The following is a 19,477-nucleotide window of genomic DNA, read 5'->3' on the forward strand; positions in this document are numbered from 1 at the left end:
ACTGGTACTGGGACGCTAAGTCACACAAACGCACACCTGGTTCGGGTTTTTCGACGATCTCCTTCTGCTCAACTGTAATTTTCTTTTGTGGACTCTTCAGCTTAACACTAGTCTGTGGTGGGGTCTTTTTCGGTCCCATAATAGCAAAAGTACTCCACCCAATAACAAACCACGTCTGCACTCAAAGTAAGGTGGTGACGAAAACTAGTGCGCCAGCCACCGTGGCGCTGTTTGACCGTGTGGTATGGTGTTCATCCGCCGAAAACTAGTCTGTTCGTAAGGCGAAATGTTCTTGAGCTAAAGCATTCGTAAACTGAGGTATCACTGTACGTTGAAAGACAACATTTTAACAAGTGAAACACAACATATTATAATATATTCAAGTATTTAAAAGCTTGTTGCATGTACATGCCAGTGACTCCAAAATAATAGCTTGCAAAATGGTTCCAACGATGTGCTGCGCGATGATTGAAAAAGAGTGGCCATCATTACAACTCATTTGAATCAGATTTATTTTCTCAAATGAAATGTTGAGAAAATAAATTGGGCTTTGCAAAAATAGATTTTTTAGCATGCAGGTATTTGCCATTTCATTTTTTTAAGGACAACCGACACCATTTTTTTGATTCCTAGCTGACATCAGAAAAACGTTTAATAGCATCTGAAATACCCAAAACCGCATACTGATATTTTTAGTCAAATGCCAAACACCAATAAAAATGACTTGAAGTGTCCCAAAACTACTTCAAAATGACCCCGGAAATTGCGAGTTTCAGAAGATCCCGCCCCTTTGTTCGTGACATCACGCCAGGACGTCTTTGCCTTGCTCTAGAATCAAAACTATGGCTTCAGATTCGGAGAAGATGCTTTCTTGTTATTCATCCAGTTATGAATATGATTCAAATAGTTCTGAAGAGGAAAGCATACATGTTTGCAATCGATTAAAGAAGTCCTTCCGTCTCATTTTGAGGCATCTGGACTCCAATGTAGCGTCCCGGAAAATGCACAAAATGGCGCCCAAGCTCCGTTGGAAATGGGCTGATTTGTCTGCTGGGAGTTTGTGTCAACTCGTATCAAATAGTAGTCTTTGTGCAACACACAACGATTCACCATTGCATTATTTATGTGTTTTCCTTCTAATTTCACCATCAACATGGATCAACAGACCAAACAAAGTACCCAAAATGCATTGTGTGTCGCTTTCTCGGTCAGGGGCATTCCAGACGTGACGTCACGTCAGGCATCGCCATCAACTTCCTGAATATTCAGCGCGAGTCTTAGACAAAATATAGCTATATCCTGTGGAATCTTTGTAAAATACGCTCAGTAGAAGTCATTTGAAGTGATTTTTCAAATTATGGACACAACTTCTCCGGAGGTGTCGGTTGTCCTTTAAGGAAGCATGTTGCCGCATGAGTTTGTGCACGCAACTGCCGTTATGTAACGTTTGTATTGCTGTTTTGTGTTTTGTTTTGCTAGAAAAACATTTTCAATACAGTAGACTATTATTTTATTGTCTTAATTCCTACTCTAGAGAACATATTGCAAATCAATACTTTAAAATTACAAATCTTGCTGATAGTTTGAATGTATTGAATAATAAGTGCAATGGAACTTCTGAAATCAAAAAGGAGAGGAACACCTATCTCGAGTCGTATATTTACATTTTGCTGTTGTCGTATATTTACATTTTGCTGTTGTCTAAATTATTTTTACACTTGTATGATTGAAGCGGATTTACAGGAGATGAAACCTCTTTTTGTCAATGGATGCTACAGCTTCGTGTTTGCTTTCAAAACTTAGCTAGTAGCAGACATGCACATTCCACCATGACGTATTTGATCCACTAGTGAAAAGGAGGCTTTCATCCTCTCCTCTTTCATCTCGAACTACTTCAAGTGTGTGTCCTATACGCAAACATCATACAGTACATGGGGAAAGTCATGATGATTGCACAACTGTCCATGTTTTTGTTCCTGTTGTTTATTATTTTGCTTTGTGTTGACTATGATGTCAAGCGCTTTGTTACAGCTGCAGCTGTTGTGAACGCGCTATGTAAATTAGGATGTATTGTATTGTAATGTTGTTTCAAAATAGAGGTTTTATGAAAAAAAAAAAGGCTTTTACGATTTTAAATTTGAACAAAGATGACCGGAATTTGACCTTTTAAGTTCCGCTGCAGCTCTAAATGTTTTGTTATGAGTGCAAAAAATAAAAAAATAGAATAAAAAAAAAAAACCACAGTAAGATTGTTGCACTGCCCTGTGAATTTGTGTTTTTCACAACTGGCGGATCATTTTGGTCACAAGACATAACTTTCTGGTCCACTCTGTAAGAAAAACTATACGTATATAGATATATTTTTTTCAAAAGTATCACTCAAGAATAAATATATATTTTTTCTTTTAATTTTCCTGGCAGCCACAAAGCCTCTAATTGGAAGCTTTCTCTCCAAAACGCTATAAATCCATTTGGATTATGCTGAGAAGGAAAAAAAAAAACCTAAATAATTAGACGTTTGTCCTAAAATGACGCCTCTGATCCACTGGTGAAAAGGAGGCTCTTTCATCTAGAATTGATTCGTATTAGTGTTTGACTTGTACTCAAACATCATAGAGTATACATGGAGAAAGTCTGTAATATTGCCCAACTGTCCATGTTTTTGTTCCTGTTGTTTATTATTTTGCTTTGTGTTGACTATTATGTGACTATTTAAAATTGCATTTTCTGTGTAGTTCTCTCTTCTTTCTATTTATAATTGTATTTTATTTATTGCATTGTATTTGTGATTATATTTTATTTATTATACTGCAGTACCGATGCTTGTCTGTGACTGTAAAGTGTCCTTGAGAACTTTGAAAGGCGCTTAAAATGTAATATATTATTATTAAGCGCTTTGTTACAGCTGCAGCACAGCAAAATCCATTTTCTTTTTTTCATGAGGCATTTATCGCATTTTGGAAAAAAGCTTTTTAAGGTTTTGATCACGTCACAAGTGCTCGACTATTCTATTGATTAGTCGCTTCATTGATATGTCGAGATTTGATGGTGCATGCAAGCCAACGGTGACATCCTCCCCCCCTTTCTGCCTGTTTTGATCCTTTGAAATAGAATAAAAGAAGCGATTTACCCTTAGCTAGACACGGCCACGATCATCTGCTCACTGCCTAGAAAACATTCGGCAACAATGATCGATTCAGAATTTTCTTCACGTCGTCATTTTAACATGAATGACGCGTCGGCGTTGTACGGTTTAGTTAACATGACATTATAGAAACGCAAGCGCCTGAAACGCACACGAGGTACACACAAAATACATAAGGAACTACAGGCACTTGGTTGTCTTACCAAACGGGCCTGTTAAGAGTGCGGTATAATCCTCAGTCACATGAGAGGAGAGGCAGCGGCGCCGAAGTGAAAGCGTCCAATCCCGGGCAGGCCGTCAACCCTCGTCCTCCCTCAGCTCGGTGGGCAAGAACTTGTACTGCTGTTGTCGGATCTGAGCCAGTTTCTTGCGGGCTTCCTCCAGCTCGCGCTCTTTCCTTAGCATCTCCTCCTGAGCCGCAATGATCTGAGACCGATGGGAAAAACTGTATTTTGTGGTCTGTGTAAGCTCTTAGTCGTACAGGAGTGGTCCATCGATGAAAAGGTTTCTTCAGGTGTCATCTGTACTTCATTGAAGGTGTCGGATGTTTCACTTTTTATCAAAGAAGCTTCGTCAGCAAACTAAAGTCTTACTGGTAGTTTCGGCCCTATATATATATCCCTACTGTCTAGACGTGGCGGTGCCGGACTCTGCTATGATTGGTCCCTGATCTCAGGTTGGGGGGAGCAGAGGACTAATCCCTGCGGCTTCATTGATTACTTCTATTAGATTGTTTGAAAGGGGAGTAAAAGAAGCCATTTTCATAAAACAGCAAAATCCTTCCCTAAACCGCCATGGTGGGGTGAGGTTCAATTTGGGTCGTTCGTACAACAGATTGCTTAGGCAAAATAGGATTAGTTATGCTGATGAGGTGATACCAGGGCAAATTGGGCAATCAGGCCAGTCGTCAGTCAGGACAATACAAGTAATCAGTGGAGCCTACCAGTAAGACTTTAGTTTGCTGACGAAGCTTCTTGGATAAGAAGCGAAACGTCCGACACCTTCAAAGAAGTACAGATGACGGCTGAAGAAACCTTTTCATCGATGTATTTTGTGGTGTATAAGGCGCACCCAAAAGCCTGGATTTTCTTCTGAAGATGGGACTGCGCCTTATCCCAGTGTTTGAAATAACGTCTGCTCGGATGATAGTGATCGAGCAATGTTAGCATGTGCTAATGTTTTTTTTTTGTGACAATTGTAACATCTTTATACAATCATACCAACATGTTTTTAACAGTTTGAGACATTTAAATGCCAACTATCCGAAGACCATCCTTTGATATTAATGTATTCTCTGAATACTATTTTGCCGGATTTGCGGGAACACTGATAAAACAAATGAAAAACAGTAAGCACATTGGGTACTCAGCGTTCCCTCTTGTGCCTTATGACCACATACTACGTTGTAGAAAATAATCTGGTTCATTCTGCACAGTTCGTAACCTCCGAACCTCATCTGTTCGTACCGTCGTAAACCAAAACAAAAAACAAAAAAACGGTTTTGTTAATTTCATGTAATTGAGAACGATAGATATCAAGCGGCAAAATGCCCATTCTTTTCATCAAACATTCAGATGGCAACAGACTGATGATTAAAATTATGACCATTTATCGATACATCATGTACTTCATGAGTGTCTCGCAGCCCTAAAATGTCAAAAAAGTCAAAGTCAAAAGCTGTATAACATAAGCGTCAGTTTTCAAAGAGTTTCTTATTTTATCATTCCAATTAGTACGTGTGTGTCAGCTCTCAGATGTACAGGAATGGTCCATCGATGAAAAGGTTTCTTCAGCCGTCATCTGTACTTCTTTGAAGGTGTCAGACGTTTCGCTTCTTATCCAAGATTCTTCGTCAGCGAACTAAAGTTTTGTGCTGGTAATTTCGGCCCTATATGTATATATATCCCTACTGTCCAGACGTGGCGGTGCCGGACTTTGCTTTGATTGGTCCCTGCTCTCAGGTTGGGGGGAGCAGAGGACTATCCCCTGCTGCTACACTGATTACTTCTCTGGTCCTGACTGATTCAATTGTTCTGCCTGAGTATGAGGTCTACGAATAGCCTGATTGCCCCATTTGCTATTGTTTCACTTCATCAGCATAACTAAGCCTATTGTACGAACAATCCCAATTGAACCTCACCCCACCATGGCGATTTAGTGATGAGGTCTGGACAGTAGGGATATACATAGGGCCAAAATTACCAGCACAAGACTTTTGTTCACTGACGAAGCATCTCGGAGAAGAAGCGAAACGTCCGACATCTTCAAAGAAGTACAAATGATGGCTGAAGAAACCTTTTCATCGATTCCAATTAGTACTGACATCATTTTGACATCAGATTGAGGTTAATTTGTCCTTGGAGGGAGATTGTTACTATTTATTTATTTATTTATTTATTTATTTATTTATTTATTTATCTATTCACATATTTATTTATTTATTTATTTGTTGATAAGACTATTTTGTGTTTGTTTCTTTATTTATATTTATTTATTTGTGTTTTATTTATTCATTTGTGTTTTATTCATTCATTTGTGTTTTATTTTATTTATTTATGTGTTTAATTAATTAATTTGGTCAATTCTTCATTTTCATTTCATTTTTATTAGTTTTAGCATTTTTTTAAACATACAGAGCATTTGATGAATGCAATATACAAATTTATCACTCATTATTGTGTACTAAAATACATCAGACATATTAAAATACAGTGATACCTGTGATACGAGAACCAGTGATACAGTGGTACGAATGCTTTAGCTAACGAACTTTTCGCCTTTTCGCATCCCAGTACCAGTATGCTCAGTGTGTGGCTAACAGTGTTTCTGTTCTTGTCTAAGCAATGGTCTCAGGCAATAGAAGAGGTTAAAAAACTTCGGTTGATTTAGATTAACGAAAAGCAGCTAGCAGGGGACCGTGTGAGTGAGGGTATTATCGCAGAGAAAGCACGGCAACCTCACTCGGATATCATCAAGAGGCAACGATATCAACGACCATCACATAGGTAAATAAAACGACTTTATTATAAAGTACAGTTTATTTCTTTAAATACAATACAATAGCACATTTATCATACATAAAATAAGGTATATTTAGTGTAGTTGCAAGGCTTATTTAGTAGGAAATTATGTTTCATGGGGACCTGGAAACGGATTATTCTCATTTGCAATGGTTTCTTATGGGAAATTAATGTTTGGAAGACACACTTTTCGCCTTACACACACATTCTGGGAACCAATGAAGTTCCTAAGCTGAGGTATCACTGTATACTTAAAATGATCAAACAACTGTCTGTCCTTACTACAGAGCAGCATTATCAAAATATATAAATAATTTCACTCTAATTAGTGATTGTATAAGCGTGTTATAACAGTTTCAGTTCGTCTCTTAAAAGCAGTTTAAAATATTGTTTTGGGGAATCCATTTCACTTTTTTTCCCACTTTTTTTGTCTACAAAATGTTTTTTTCCGAAATATTGTTGTTTTTTGCTGACTGCAATAACCTTGACAAGAATATATAATACCAATATGTATCTTGGAATACCTGAGCGATGCCTCCAACAAATTTGGTCTTCACAACCACACTGTCATCCTCTGTTTTATCAAATGCCGCTTTCTGGGCCGCCTTCACCAGGTTGTCAGAGGCTCTCTTCACTGCGTTTCCAGCAGCCTTTAAAGAAAAGAACACATGCCAGAATTTGTACGCACACCCTTAAAGGACAACCGACACCATTTTTTTGTTTCCTAACTGACATCAGAAAAACGCTTTATAGCATCTAAATTACCCAAAATACGCAGGCTGATATCTTTAGTCAAATGCAAAATACAAATAAAAATGACTTAAAGTGTCATTGAAATGGGAAATGGGGAAATGGGAATTGCGAGTTTCCCCCTTGTTCGTGACGTCACGCCAGGACGTCTTGCCTTGCTCGAGAATCAAAACAATGGCTTCAGATTCGGAGAAGATGCTTTCCTGTTACTCATCCAGTTATGAATATAATTCAAATAGTTCTGAAGAGGAAAGCATACATGTTTGCAATCGATTAAAGATGTCCTTCCGTCTCATTTTGAGGCGTCTGGACTCCAATATAGCGCCCAGAAAATGCACAAGATGGCACCCAAGCGCCCTTGGAAACAGGCTGATTTGTCTGCTGGGAATTTGTGTCAACTAGTATCAAATAGTCGTCTTGGTGCAGCACACAACGATTCACCATCGAGTTATTTGTTTTTTCCTTCTAATTTCACCATCAACACGAACTTTTCAGACCATACCCAAAATGCATTGTGTGTCGCTTTCTCGGTCAGGGGTGTTCCAGATGTGACGTCTCGTCAGGCATCGTCATCGATTCGAAAACAAGACTTCCTGAATATTCAGCGCGAGTCTTAAAACGTAAAATATAGCTATATGCTGTGGAATCTTTGTAAAATACGCTCAGTAGAAGTCATTTGAAGTGATTTTATAAATTACGGACACAACTTGTCCGGAGGTGTCTCCAAGCTTTGTCGCAGGATTGTCCTACCTGTAGTCTCTTCATGGCCTCGGAATCCTGGTCCGCCTTCACTTTGCAGGCCACCAGCAGCTGAGCCGTGGAAGCTGCCACCTGCTTGGCTGAACAAATGAGTTTCTCCTCGCTGGCGTGGCCCTGCACGGACGCATTGGCCGCTTCGCACAGGTTACTAGTGGCCGCGGCAACCATGCGGGCCTAACGCAGAGTGACGTGCAAAAAGATCGTCTATGATAGGTTCTGTAGTTTTGTATGATTGACAGTCAAACGACAACACTCACAGCGGATATGAGTCCTTGCGACCACTGGCCGTCGTCCACTGCATTGGCTAAAATGGATCCAACCTGAAATTGCGGGTAGTAAACCAGTGATGCTCAAACACTATAAACTCATTGACTGCCAGACGATGTGCAATGTGTCCACTCCAGTGCCAGGGTTTTTGTCATCTTCACTTAAATTGTAGGACCCACATAATATTGAGTTTTAGGACTACATAAACATTCAATACAGCGTTAGAAACCTTAGACTCTCATCTTTCATCAGAAAAAAAAATCCGAAGTGATATAGGTCTGGAGTTATCCTCATTGAAGGTAAATACTGCCCCCTCATGGGAGGGAACAACATTGCCAGGTCTGACCAGGGCTTTATCGGAATAAATTCGGGAATGGCAATAATAATAATAATAATAATAATAATAATAATAATAATAATAATAATAATAATAATAATTAAAAATTAATAATTAATACTCAACCCGGAAGTAACTCAAATAGCTAGAAAGCTTGCTAGCTAGCTAGTAGATAGCAAATAGATAGCTAGTTAGCTGGCTAGTATATAGCTAATAGATAGTGTCGGGTCGTAAAATAACATTAGATGTTTTTAGGATGTGTATATAACTAGTTCTAACAGTTAGCTAGCTAGATAGCAAACAAATAGAAAATAGCTAGCTGGCTAGGTATCCAGGTAGATAGCCAGCTAGATAGTTAGCTAGATAGTCAGATAGCAAGCTCCATAGATAACTGGATAAATAGATAAATAAAAAGAAGTGAAGAGAGGAAACCTTTCACACACGGACCACCGTTACTTCAGAGCAATGACTAGAGTGTGTGGGGGAAAATGGGCCACTCAACTGCTGGAAATTGAAATTAATATTGTGTTAATCCATTCAGAGACACGCTATCGTTTTGATCTGGTGTGGAACATGTGCATCACATATAACACATATTGCAAATAATGTAAATTCTTTATTTGTTCGACACGGTCCGGTGCCAAATGACCACGGACCGATACTGGTCCGCGGGCCAGAGATTGGGGACCATTGCTCGAGACACATTTTAGCTTTAAAAAGGTTTGGAAACACTGGTTTGAGACAGATGCTCCCACATTACGTTAACATCAGCGATTTTGAAACTTGTGAGTGACATTCAACTGACCTTGCCCTGTGCCACCAGCTCTCTCTGGGCTGCTGACGCTGACTTGACAAGAGCGCTAGTCGCTGCTGCGATGGACTTGGCTGCTTCAAGAATCTGCTCTTCGAAATCCAGCGTCTCGTCAGCCTGCTGGAGGTTTAAAAAAATACATTCAGACAGAGATATCTCATTGTACAAGTACTTTCCAAAAACATGACACAGACCAACATTAAAATTTACAGTGAGATCAAAATAGTAAATAGTAATGACTGTAAAGTGTCCTTGTGAGTTTTTTAAGCCGCATATAAATGAAGTATATTATTATTTACTCCACCTACCTATCAATATGGATTCCAAATGGCTATATAAAGCTACATTTGAAAACATATTTGTGCATTGACCCAGCGTGGACACCACGTTGTACAGCAGGCTATTCATCATACCTCTGATACTAAATTTATTAAAAATCTCCCCGCAATTCTAAAAATAAGTGAATTCAGCCTGAACCTCATTGTCCTTAACTCATTCACTGCCAGACGACGTGTAAAAATGCGTCCACTCAAGTGCCAGGGTTTTTGTCATTTTCACTTAAATAGTCTGACCCACACAACATTGAGAGTTAGGACGACATAAACAATCAATACAGCGTAAGAAACCTTAGACTCTCTTTCATTAGAAAAAAAAAAAAGTTAATTCCTAAATTATATGGGTCCATAGTTATATGAGCTTGAAATGAGGGCAGCTGTCCAAAATACAATGCAAGACATACATATTGGTTTATATAGCTGAAGCTGGAACAAAGCGCTAACATGGAAAAAAGGGAAATGCTGCCCCCTCATGGGAGCGCAAAACATTGCTAGAGGTCTGACCGAAGCTTGAAACGCACCCACTCCCCCACAAGAAAAAAACAAAACGCAAACAAATTTGGGAACGGCGCTCCGCCATTGATTGCGAATACCAATACCAATCACAGCGCAAGACTTGAACGAACCACTACCAGTTGAGCAACAGTCAAGGAAAGGGTCACATGATTGTGCACAGGTGGCAGGAGACATGGCGGGACACTGTAGGAATATGTTTGATACATAGTTGGATTGAATAACAACCTAATATATCAAACATATCAGACAGAGCCCTGCAAAAAAAGACCTCCAGGTCTACAAAGGCTCTGAGAGGGGCTTGGGAAGGAGACATGCATGCCAGGGTGGGAGAACCAACCCCCCCGTTCTCCTCACTATATGACGATGGATGAGGAGAGGGAGAAAAGAGGATTAAAAAGGTTTGATGGGAGCGACACTGCAATGAAATTGGGGCGCGATTTTATGGCGTCGTTTGCTCTTGAAATGACGCAGGAATTGCCGGTTGATTAGTTCTGCCTCAGCACAGAAGCGTTCGGCGTGAACTAACATGCATATCCATTAGAAGGATTCCAATTCAATGACAACATTATCTTGATTTGAAAGGACAATCAAGAGTAGGGGATTAAATTGGGGGAAACGACTAGCGGTGTTTCCCTTGCCATTTTTTTTTTGCATGCATCAAATGAGATCACTAGAGGGAGGCACTGACATCTACAAGAGGGGAAAAGCATTCTCACTAATCTGCTTTTCATAGAACACCCCCATAAAAAATGCAGAGACCTGGTAATAAATGCCCTTATGGCAATAGACTGAGATGGAGAATTACGTTTTTTTATTAAACGTGGGCTGACCTAAATATGCGATGTTTCTCATGACACAGACAGGAGGTCGATCTGACAATTACTGAGTGCACTGGGAGAGGTTAAGGGAAGTAGGAAAACACAATTTGAGATGCATAGAGGATTAAAATGCCCCCCCCCCCCCAAATGAAATACACAATCATGATGTGGCGCATCCCAAATAAACAACAGGATTTAATCATCTCTCATCTATTTCCCCAACCAGTTAAGTCGGCAATACCCAAGCACGGCCGACACTCATTTTAAAGGACAACCGACGCCTCCGGACAAGTTGTGTCCATAATTTGTAAAATGTCTTCAAATGACTTCTACTGAGCGTATTTTACAAAGATTACACCGCATATAGCTATATTTTACGTTTTAAGACTCGTGCTGAATATTCAGGAAGTCTTGTTTTTGAGTTGGTGACGAGTCCGTACGTGACGTCACTAAAGGAACGCCCCCTGACCGAAAAAAAGACACATTGTAGCAGTCCTACCATCATGTCAATGTATTTTGCTGCAGTTTGGTCTGAAAACCTTGTGTTGCACCCAAAAGCCCCCAGAAGAGGGCGTCCAAGCTCCATATAAGGAATTTATCAGCCTGTGGAAACGGAGGTGGCCACTGGAGGTCGCCATTTTGTGCTTCTTTTCTGGTGATCGTTTCTCCCCAATGTTGCCTCAAAATTGCATGGAATAAACTCTTTCATCGATTGCAAACATGTATGCTTTCCTCTTCAGAACTATTTGAATCATATTCATAACTGGATGTCTAACAAGAAAGCATATTCTCCGAATCTGAAGCCATTGTTTTGATTCTCAAGCAATTCAAGACGTCTTGGCGTGACGTCACAAAAGGGGGCGGGACTTTCTGAAAATGCCCAATTCGCAGCTCCATTTTTTGCAGATTTTGGACACTTGAAGTCATTTTTATTGGTGTTTTGCATTTGAATAAAAATATACTGCGTGTTTTGGGTATTTTAGATGCTATAAAACGTTTTTCTGATGTCAGTTAACATACAAAAAAGTGACGTCGGTTGTCCTTTAAGGGTATTAAATGAGAAACACTGCAATAAAACAAAAAAGGAAACTCATTTAATCAGACCGAGGCCCTGTCATTGATGAAAAAAAAGGGTCACGAAAGACTTTTTAAACCAAGTTCAAATTAAGCTCGGAGGACCCTATGGGGTAATGGCGTCTCCTGGCAACGGAGCTCAAAATATTAAAGTCCAAAAAAGTTTACAGAGGACCAGCTGTGCGGGCCGGAACAAAGAAACATTCATCTGCAGCGATAAGCCAGATAGCGGCACGGGAAAGGGAGAAGACGGTGTCACCTTTTCATACCATGGGGCAACAAGGCTGCCCGATGATTATGAAAAAAAAATAAATAAATAAATAAATAAATAGTCAAACACACAAAAAAATTAGTCACACACAAAATAAATAAATAAATAGTCGCACACAAAATAAATAAATAAATAAAGAATAAATAAACAAAAATACCTAAGAAATAAATAAAATGCTTGAACAAACATACACAAAATAAATTAATAAAATGCCAGAAAACAAATAAATAACAAATGAATAAATAAATACACAAAACAAATACGCAAAATACATAACTAAAAAAATAAATATATCCAAAAATAAACAGACACCAGAAAAACATATAAATAAACAACAAATAAACAAATATACACACAAAAAATAAATACAATAAAAAAAATAAAAAAATACATAACTAATACAAAAATACAAAACTAATAAATACACATAAACAACACACAAAATAAATAAATAAAAAGAGAACAAATAAATAAATAACTAATAAATAACTATTAAATACATTTTAAACAATAAATAAATAATCCATAAATAAAATAAACAAACACATACAAACAAATACACAAAATAAATAAATAGCCCCAAATAATATACAATAACTAACTAACTGACTGACCGACTAACTACTTAACTAACTAAATTGATAAAAAAAATATATAAATAGACAAATAAATAGATAAATAAATAAATAAAAAATAAATAAATAAATAAATAAATAATGTGGTTACCAGTGTGCGTGGGTGAAAAGGGGTGAGAAGGGCACATCTACCTTGGGCTTGGCTCTGGGCTTCAGTTGCTCGAGTTTCTTGGCGGCAGCTTCAATGGACGCCGCTGCTCCGAGAAGCTCGCTCTCTGCGATGACCGTGGGGTCCTCTGGGTCTACGCACTCTGACCCTGAAAGGCAACCGGCACATGTTTCTCTTTGACTTGCAAAAAACAAACACACATGTTTTTTGTTTACCACAATCAACAACCAATGCTCGACTTTAGGTGTTCAAAATTTTCAACAGTAGCCAAAATGGAACTGTATAGTGCCACTTAGCAGTTTTTTTGACAACGATACTAGTGCAGCGTGTTCTACCGGAAACAAATTCCTTGTGTGTCCTACATACTTGGCAATAAAGATGATTCTGATTCTGATTCTGATTCAAAATAAAAATAAGCAATTCACTTTTTGATGCCTACCCCCCCCCCCCCCCCCCCTTTCTTTTTGTTTTTGTTGCAGAGGTCAATAAAACACAGCACTTTGGGAACAGCTTGCTAAGGCAGATGGGAACATGTTTTCCAAGATGACGATGAACTCAAGGGAAATCTGCCCTGCCCTGCCCTGCGCACCACCTTCCCTTCCCCCTACACCTTTCCAGCCGTCTATATTCCTCGACCCCCTTCAGTTCCTATGAAAGCCGATCCGGGGAAACAAAACACTTACCTCCATCTGAGGCGGCATGAGAGAGAAAAAAAAAGAAAGCACATGGGATGTTATCGAAAGATCAAGACGATAGCCCCAGCGCGTCTCTCGGCGTACACGGTGAAATTGAATTCTCATTCAGACATCATCAATTTCTGCTGTCAAGACGCAGCAGCGCGGCTAACATATTTGTGTCATCATCATCACAGCTGAGCTTAATTTGGAGCAAATTTTGCAGCGCAAACAATGTTTGGTCCAATCTCAAAAATTCAAATTTGATTGTCGTGACTCGACTCTGAAGGGATTGCGGCGCATCTCGTACTCTGAGCAAAATTATTCAGCTGCAGATGGATTTAGCGCTCCTTCAAGTTAATCACATACATCTCTGCAATCTTGTTGATGAAATTGAATTCATAATGGGAATCTTTTGAGCAGATTTGTCTCGCCGTGTCGATAATGTCTCACCGTCACACACAAGATTACACATCCTGAAGTGGAAACAAAACAGCTGGATGATGAAACGCTACAATTGTGGCGTCGTGTAAGCGTGCAGCACGTATGTCTGCAGCCGGCCTCACCTTTCATGGCCTCTGCTGTCTGGATGAGCTCCGTCACACATGCCGCCACGTGCTTGGAATGGATGGCCAGTTGATGCTTTTGCTCTGATGTGGGCCTCTGCAACACCTGAGGATGCCGTACATATGAGCAGAAATACAAATCACATAAAAATAGGATTACCGCTATATTCATTCCAATACAGTGAGACCTCAATTTACAAACTTAATTGGTTCCCAGACAGAGTGTGTAAGGCGAAAAGTGTGTATCTCAGAAAAAAAATTCCCATCGGAAACCATTAAAATGGGAAAAATCCATTCCCGGGTTTCCATAAAATATACTTTTCAACTGAATAAGCCTTAAAACTACACACAACATACCTTATTCTATGTATAATAAATGTACTATTGTATTGTAATGAAAGAAATACACTGCATTGTATTGCATTGCATTATTTGCATTTCTGATGGTCATTGATGGCTTGATGGAATGGCGTTGGAGGTCGAAGGTCAAACGGAATTGCTGTTTGGAAAGAGAGGCGCATTACATGAGGACTGTAATTAAAGAAATAAACGGTGCTGTAAAATAAAGTTTTATTTACCTTTTTGATGGTCGTTGATGGCTTATGGAAGGAGAGTCACCTTCCATAAGGACTGTTGGTAACTTAACCTCTGGTGCTGTTTGGTCGTGTGCTTCCGCCGAAGATCACTCCGCCAGCCGTGGTGGGTGTGTATTATGAAAATAGTGCTTATTATAAGGTTTAATTTTCAGAAATTTGAAGTTTGTAAGATGAAAAGTTTGTTAGATAAGGTGTTTGTAAGTTGAGGTCTCACTGTATATGAATGACTTATACGAGTCAATAACACCACAAGTTGCTTTTGAGACTTCTGCATTAAATCCCCCAAACCTTTACAAATGTAAAGAGCAAAACATATGCTGACGAGGTGAACAGCAATTGTTAGCATCGAATAAGCAGCGCACTTGAACTCATTCACTGCCATTCACAAATTGAATAGAAAATACGACGTAGAGCACCATTGTCAAATTAGTTCGGGTTTAGTTTTTTGTGATTTGTTTTTTCATCCACAAGGGGACAGCATTTCCCTTTTTTCCATGTTAGCGTTTTGTTCCAGCTTCAGCTGTTGTTAAAGCGCTATATAAACCAATATGCATGTGTGGCATTATATTTTGGACAGCCGCCCTCAATTCAAGATCATGTAACTCCAGATCCATACAATTTAGGAAATACCTTTTTTTCTGATTGAAAGAAGAGAGTCTAAGGTTTTTTACGCTGTATTGAATGTTTATGAAGTCCTAAAACTCAACATTCTGTGGGTCCTGGAATTCAAGTGACAATGATAAAAACCCTGGCACCGGAAAGGACACATTTTTGCACATCGTCTGCCAGTGAATGAGTTCATTTAGCAACATCACTCAAGTTATCAAGCTGACTGGGGACTGTTTTGGAAATTCCTATTTGAATTTCTTGATATTCTTGTAAACCATGTGGACTAAAACAATAGAGAAAAAAATATTCCTGACAATTATACGTTCTATGTGGCCGAATTCCTCTTAATATTCTGATGAATACTACTATTTTCTGGACTATAAGGCGCACCTTCAGCAAATGACATATTTGAACATTTTTTTCCATATACAGTACAGTGATACCTTGGCTTACAAACTTAACTGGTACCCAGACAGAGTGTGTAAGACAAAAAGTGTGTATCCAAAAAATAAATTTTCCATAGGAAACCATTAAAATAAGAATAATCCGTTCCCAGGTCCCCATAAAACACAATTTTTTACTTTCTAATTTTCTAAGCCTTAAAACTACACAAAATATACCTTATTTTGTGTATAATAAATGTGCTATGGTATTATAATTAAAGAAATAAACTGTACTGTGTAATAAAGTCGTTTTATTTACCTTTGTGATTGTCGTTGATGGCTTGATGTAATGGAGTGGCCGGTTCCATCAGCATTAAACACCTGATGACAAACGTAACCTTTTTCTTTCACCATCTTGAGGAATGATCCCTTGCAGGTGCTTTCTCTGTGATAATTTTACCTAGTTCCTCATCAATTGTGTTCTGTTTAGCTGGGTTGATAGCCTTTTGCATCACGTGGACAGATGGCTTGTGCAGGTTATTTGTGGCGCCTGATTGATGGGATATTTTAACCTTGCAGTCTACACTCTGTCTTTGAATGATCAAAGTTGAAACTCTCTGACTGTCGTCTGCCTATCTCTTTAATGTTTAAACCACCTCCCCTCACTGCGACGTTCTTGACCAATCACATGGCTTTAACCGAAGACTGGGGGCGGGAAATAGAGGACAAAAACAGTCGACTGCAATTTTGTTGTGAGAAGAACGGGCTCGTTCGTGAACGACACATCACTCATTGAGGCAGCTCGGTGTACAAAAAAAGTTTGTATGCCAAGGTAACATTTTCATAAATGTAACGTTCGTAAACCGAGGTATCACTGTATAAGGTGCACTGGATTACAAAGCACATGGTCAGCTTTTGAAGAAAACATGTTTTTTAGGTGCATGTTACAGTGCAGAAAATACGTCTGTACTTCTTTGAAGAGGTACAGATAACGGCTGAAGAAACATTTTCATCGATGGACCACTCCTGTACGACTGAGAGCTTAAACAGATGCAGAAAATATGGTACATTTGTCTAATATAAACATGGCAGCAAAATCCACCCCTTTATTTTTCCCCCCACATTGGAGTTTGAGGAAAGTGGGGGTGCACATGTGCCACGTGCTCTCAAAATAACTTCACAGTGCCTCAAGATTCAGGTGACGGCAAATTGCGCCTCCCTTTGAGAAGGTCACATGGCCAAACACAGAAAACAGGTGGACCGTAATTGGCCGTTACCTCAGCCCATTCGCAACTGTCATGTCAGTCGCCAACAAATGATAAATTGTCCTCCTCCGAGATGGATCAATACGACTGGAACTCCATTTCCACAAACGCTACATTTCGACTTATATCTGCGAAATGTGAGCCACAGAACGCATCAAAGGCCCACTTGTCATCTAAATCAGCCAGTAAAGTCCAGTACATCCAAACTTCAAGTGTGACAATCGCAATCCAACCTGGAGGACTTGTTCTAAAAGGTTGACATATCCAGTGGTGCATTCGGAGCCATATTGGAGGGCTTTGCTTTTCACGTCCTCGCTCACTTCTGGGTGGTGTGCCGCTTTCTGAAGAGTGAGAGAGAGAGAGAGAGAGAGACAATCAAGGATTCTGGGAATTTCAAGGAGAACAAAATAAATGGCATCCCAGTGGTATGGCTTCCTAGCTCGCTATCTTTTTTGCTGTCTAATAGCAATCTGTTAGCTATTTATTACCTATCTAGCTGGCTAGCTGGTTATCTAGCGGGTTATCTATTAGCTATACAGTGATCCCTCGCTACTTCGCGGCTTCAGTGCATCGCAGATTTTTTTGGGGGGGAAAAACTTTTTTTTAAATAAATGGCATGCAAATGTGCAAACAAACAAAGCAAAATAAACAACACTGTAAACAACACTGCAAACAAAGCAGAATCAAATCAAACACACGGGCTTTGAACAGCTCATGGAGCATTCTGCTCATGAGCAAAACATTGTTTTACAACACCGTTCTTTAAACTATTAAAAAAGAGGTTTTATTTTTTGTTTCATTCTGAAGTATGTACAGTTTTGCTTTGTAAATAAAAAAAACTGACTATGTTGTACTTCGCAGATTTCACCTATCGCGGGCTATTTTTGGAACATATCTCCCACGATAAACGAGGGTTCACTGTATAGCTATCTGGCTATCTAGGTGACTAGGTTGCTATCTATGAGCTAGCTAGCCTTCTATCCATTTGAGTTACTTCCGGGTTGAGTGAACGCTGGCGCGTGTGGCTGCCGCTGCTCACCCACAGAAAAACTGTGTCTGTAAAATGACCTTGAGAGTTTTTAAAGGCGCTTATAAATGAAATATATTATTATTATGTCGCTTAGGCTGAAAATATCAAGAGGAAAATGTGGATTTTTTTTTCAGTAGTTTTAAATCAGAAGTAATATTTTACAGAACTTTGCAGCATGTCATTGTTGGTAATAGTAGTAGTAGTTGACGTAGTATTTGTGTGTGTGTGTGTGTGTGTGTGTGCGTAAAAGGTCTCCTTTGGTTTATAACCTTGCAGGCTGTCAGCATATCAGAAACAGATTTGCGGCTCAGGTTGGCCATGGCGATCACGTCCTCTTGCTGAGCCGAGTTGCCGGCGGCGACAGCTTTCGCTGTCGCCATGGTGATACCCTTTGTCATGCGTATAAACTCCTCAGGTGTGGTGGATTTATCCGGGACGTCCTTTGACAGGAACACCTGCGATGGGAGACACATTAGAAATACTCTTGTGTGAAATTTGAAATATATGCAGAGAGCAGGATTCAACTGTTAGCTTGAATGTGAAGCTTCGGTTCATCACCACAAAAAATAAAAAAATAAAAAAATCCGCCCCGTCAGGCCATCTTACTGTCAACTCCTGCTTGATAAACTCAATGGTGGCCTCCAGTGCCCTCGTCCCGCGAGTGGCTTCATCCTCCACTGCCTTCACCGTTTTCAGAAGAGACGTCACGTTGGTGACCATGACCTGCCAAATAAAGCCAGTCAAGCGAGTGAGGCAGTCATACCAGGAGGTGGCGCTCTTTCTCCTGAAAGGACAACCGACGTCTTCGGACAAGTTGTGTCCATAATTTGTAAAATGGCTTCAAATGACTTCTACTGGGCGTATTTTAACAAGATTCCACCGCATATAGCTATATTTTACGTTTTAAGACTCGCTTTGAACATTCAGGAAGTCTTGTTTTTGAGTTGGTGACAAGTCCTCACGTGACGTCAGAAAAGGAACGCCCCCTGACGTAAAAAAGACGCATTGTAGCGTATTTCCATCACGTCAATGTATTTTGATGTACTGTTTTTTTAAACCGTGTGTTACATCCAAAAGCCACCAGCAGAGGGAGTCCAGCCTCCATGGAAGGAATGTATCAGCCTGTGGAAACAGGCTGATTCATTCCTCACAGCTCTGTGGCCATTTTCTTGCCTCTTTTTGGGTGAGACATTCCCCCCGCCCGTTTGCCTCAAAATGACACGGAGTAAATTCTTTAATCGATTGCAAACATGTATGCTTTCCTCTTCAGAACTATTTGAATCATATTCATAACTGGATGTGTAACAAGAAAGCATATTCTCAGAATCTGAAGCCATTGTTTTTATTCTCCAGCAATGCAAGACGTCTTGCGTGACGTCACGAACTGGGGACGGGACTTTCTGAAAATGCCCAATTCGCAGCTCAATTTTTTGCAGATTTTGGACACTAAGTCATTTTTATTGGTGTTTTGCATTTGACTAAAATATCATACTGTGTGTTTTGGGTA

General features: G+C 39.6%; 1 protein-coding gene across 2 annotated transcripts in view; it reads right to left on the reverse strand.

Annotated features, from left to right (window-relative positions):
- Positions 1 to 1,681: 1,681 nt before the first annotated feature.
- The window catches only part of tln2b (talin 2b), a 136,383-nt gene continuing 118,587 nt past the window's right edge, over positions 1,682 to 19,477 (reverse strand). For both annotated transcript variants that reach the window (XM_088996139.1, XM_088996138.1), the window contains exons 48-57: positions 18,577 to 18,693; positions 18,240 to 18,425; positions 17,174 to 17,281; positions 14,088 to 14,193; positions 12,871 to 12,995; positions 9,084 to 9,209; positions 7,932 to 7,994; positions 7,666 to 7,848; positions 6,690 to 6,815; positions 1,682 to 3,571 (exon numbers count right to left, since the gene is read on the reverse strand). In XM_088996139.1, coding sequence (XP_088852265.1) covers positions 3,443 to 3,571; positions 6,690 to 6,815; positions 7,666 to 7,848; positions 7,932 to 7,994; positions 9,084 to 9,209; positions 12,871 to 12,995; positions 14,088 to 14,193; positions 17,174 to 17,281; positions 18,240 to 18,425; positions 18,577 to 18,693 — 1,269 coding nt within the window. In that variant the 3' untranslated portion in view covers positions 1,682 to 3,442. The remainder of the gene's footprint in view (positions 3,572 to 6,689; positions 6,816 to 7,665; positions 7,849 to 7,931; positions 7,995 to 9,083; positions 9,210 to 12,870; positions 12,996 to 14,087; positions 14,194 to 17,173; positions 17,282 to 18,239; positions 18,426 to 18,576; positions 18,694 to 19,477) is intronic.

The sequence above is a fragment of the Hippocampus bargibanti genome, linkage group LG05 (assembly GCF_051943395.1).
Source record: "Hippocampus bargibanti isolate YZ-2025 linkage group LG05, ASM5194339v1, whole genome shotgun sequence".
Lineage (NCBI taxonomy): Eukaryota > Metazoa > Chordata > Actinopteri > Syngnathiformes > Syngnathidae > Hippocampus > Hippocampus bargibanti.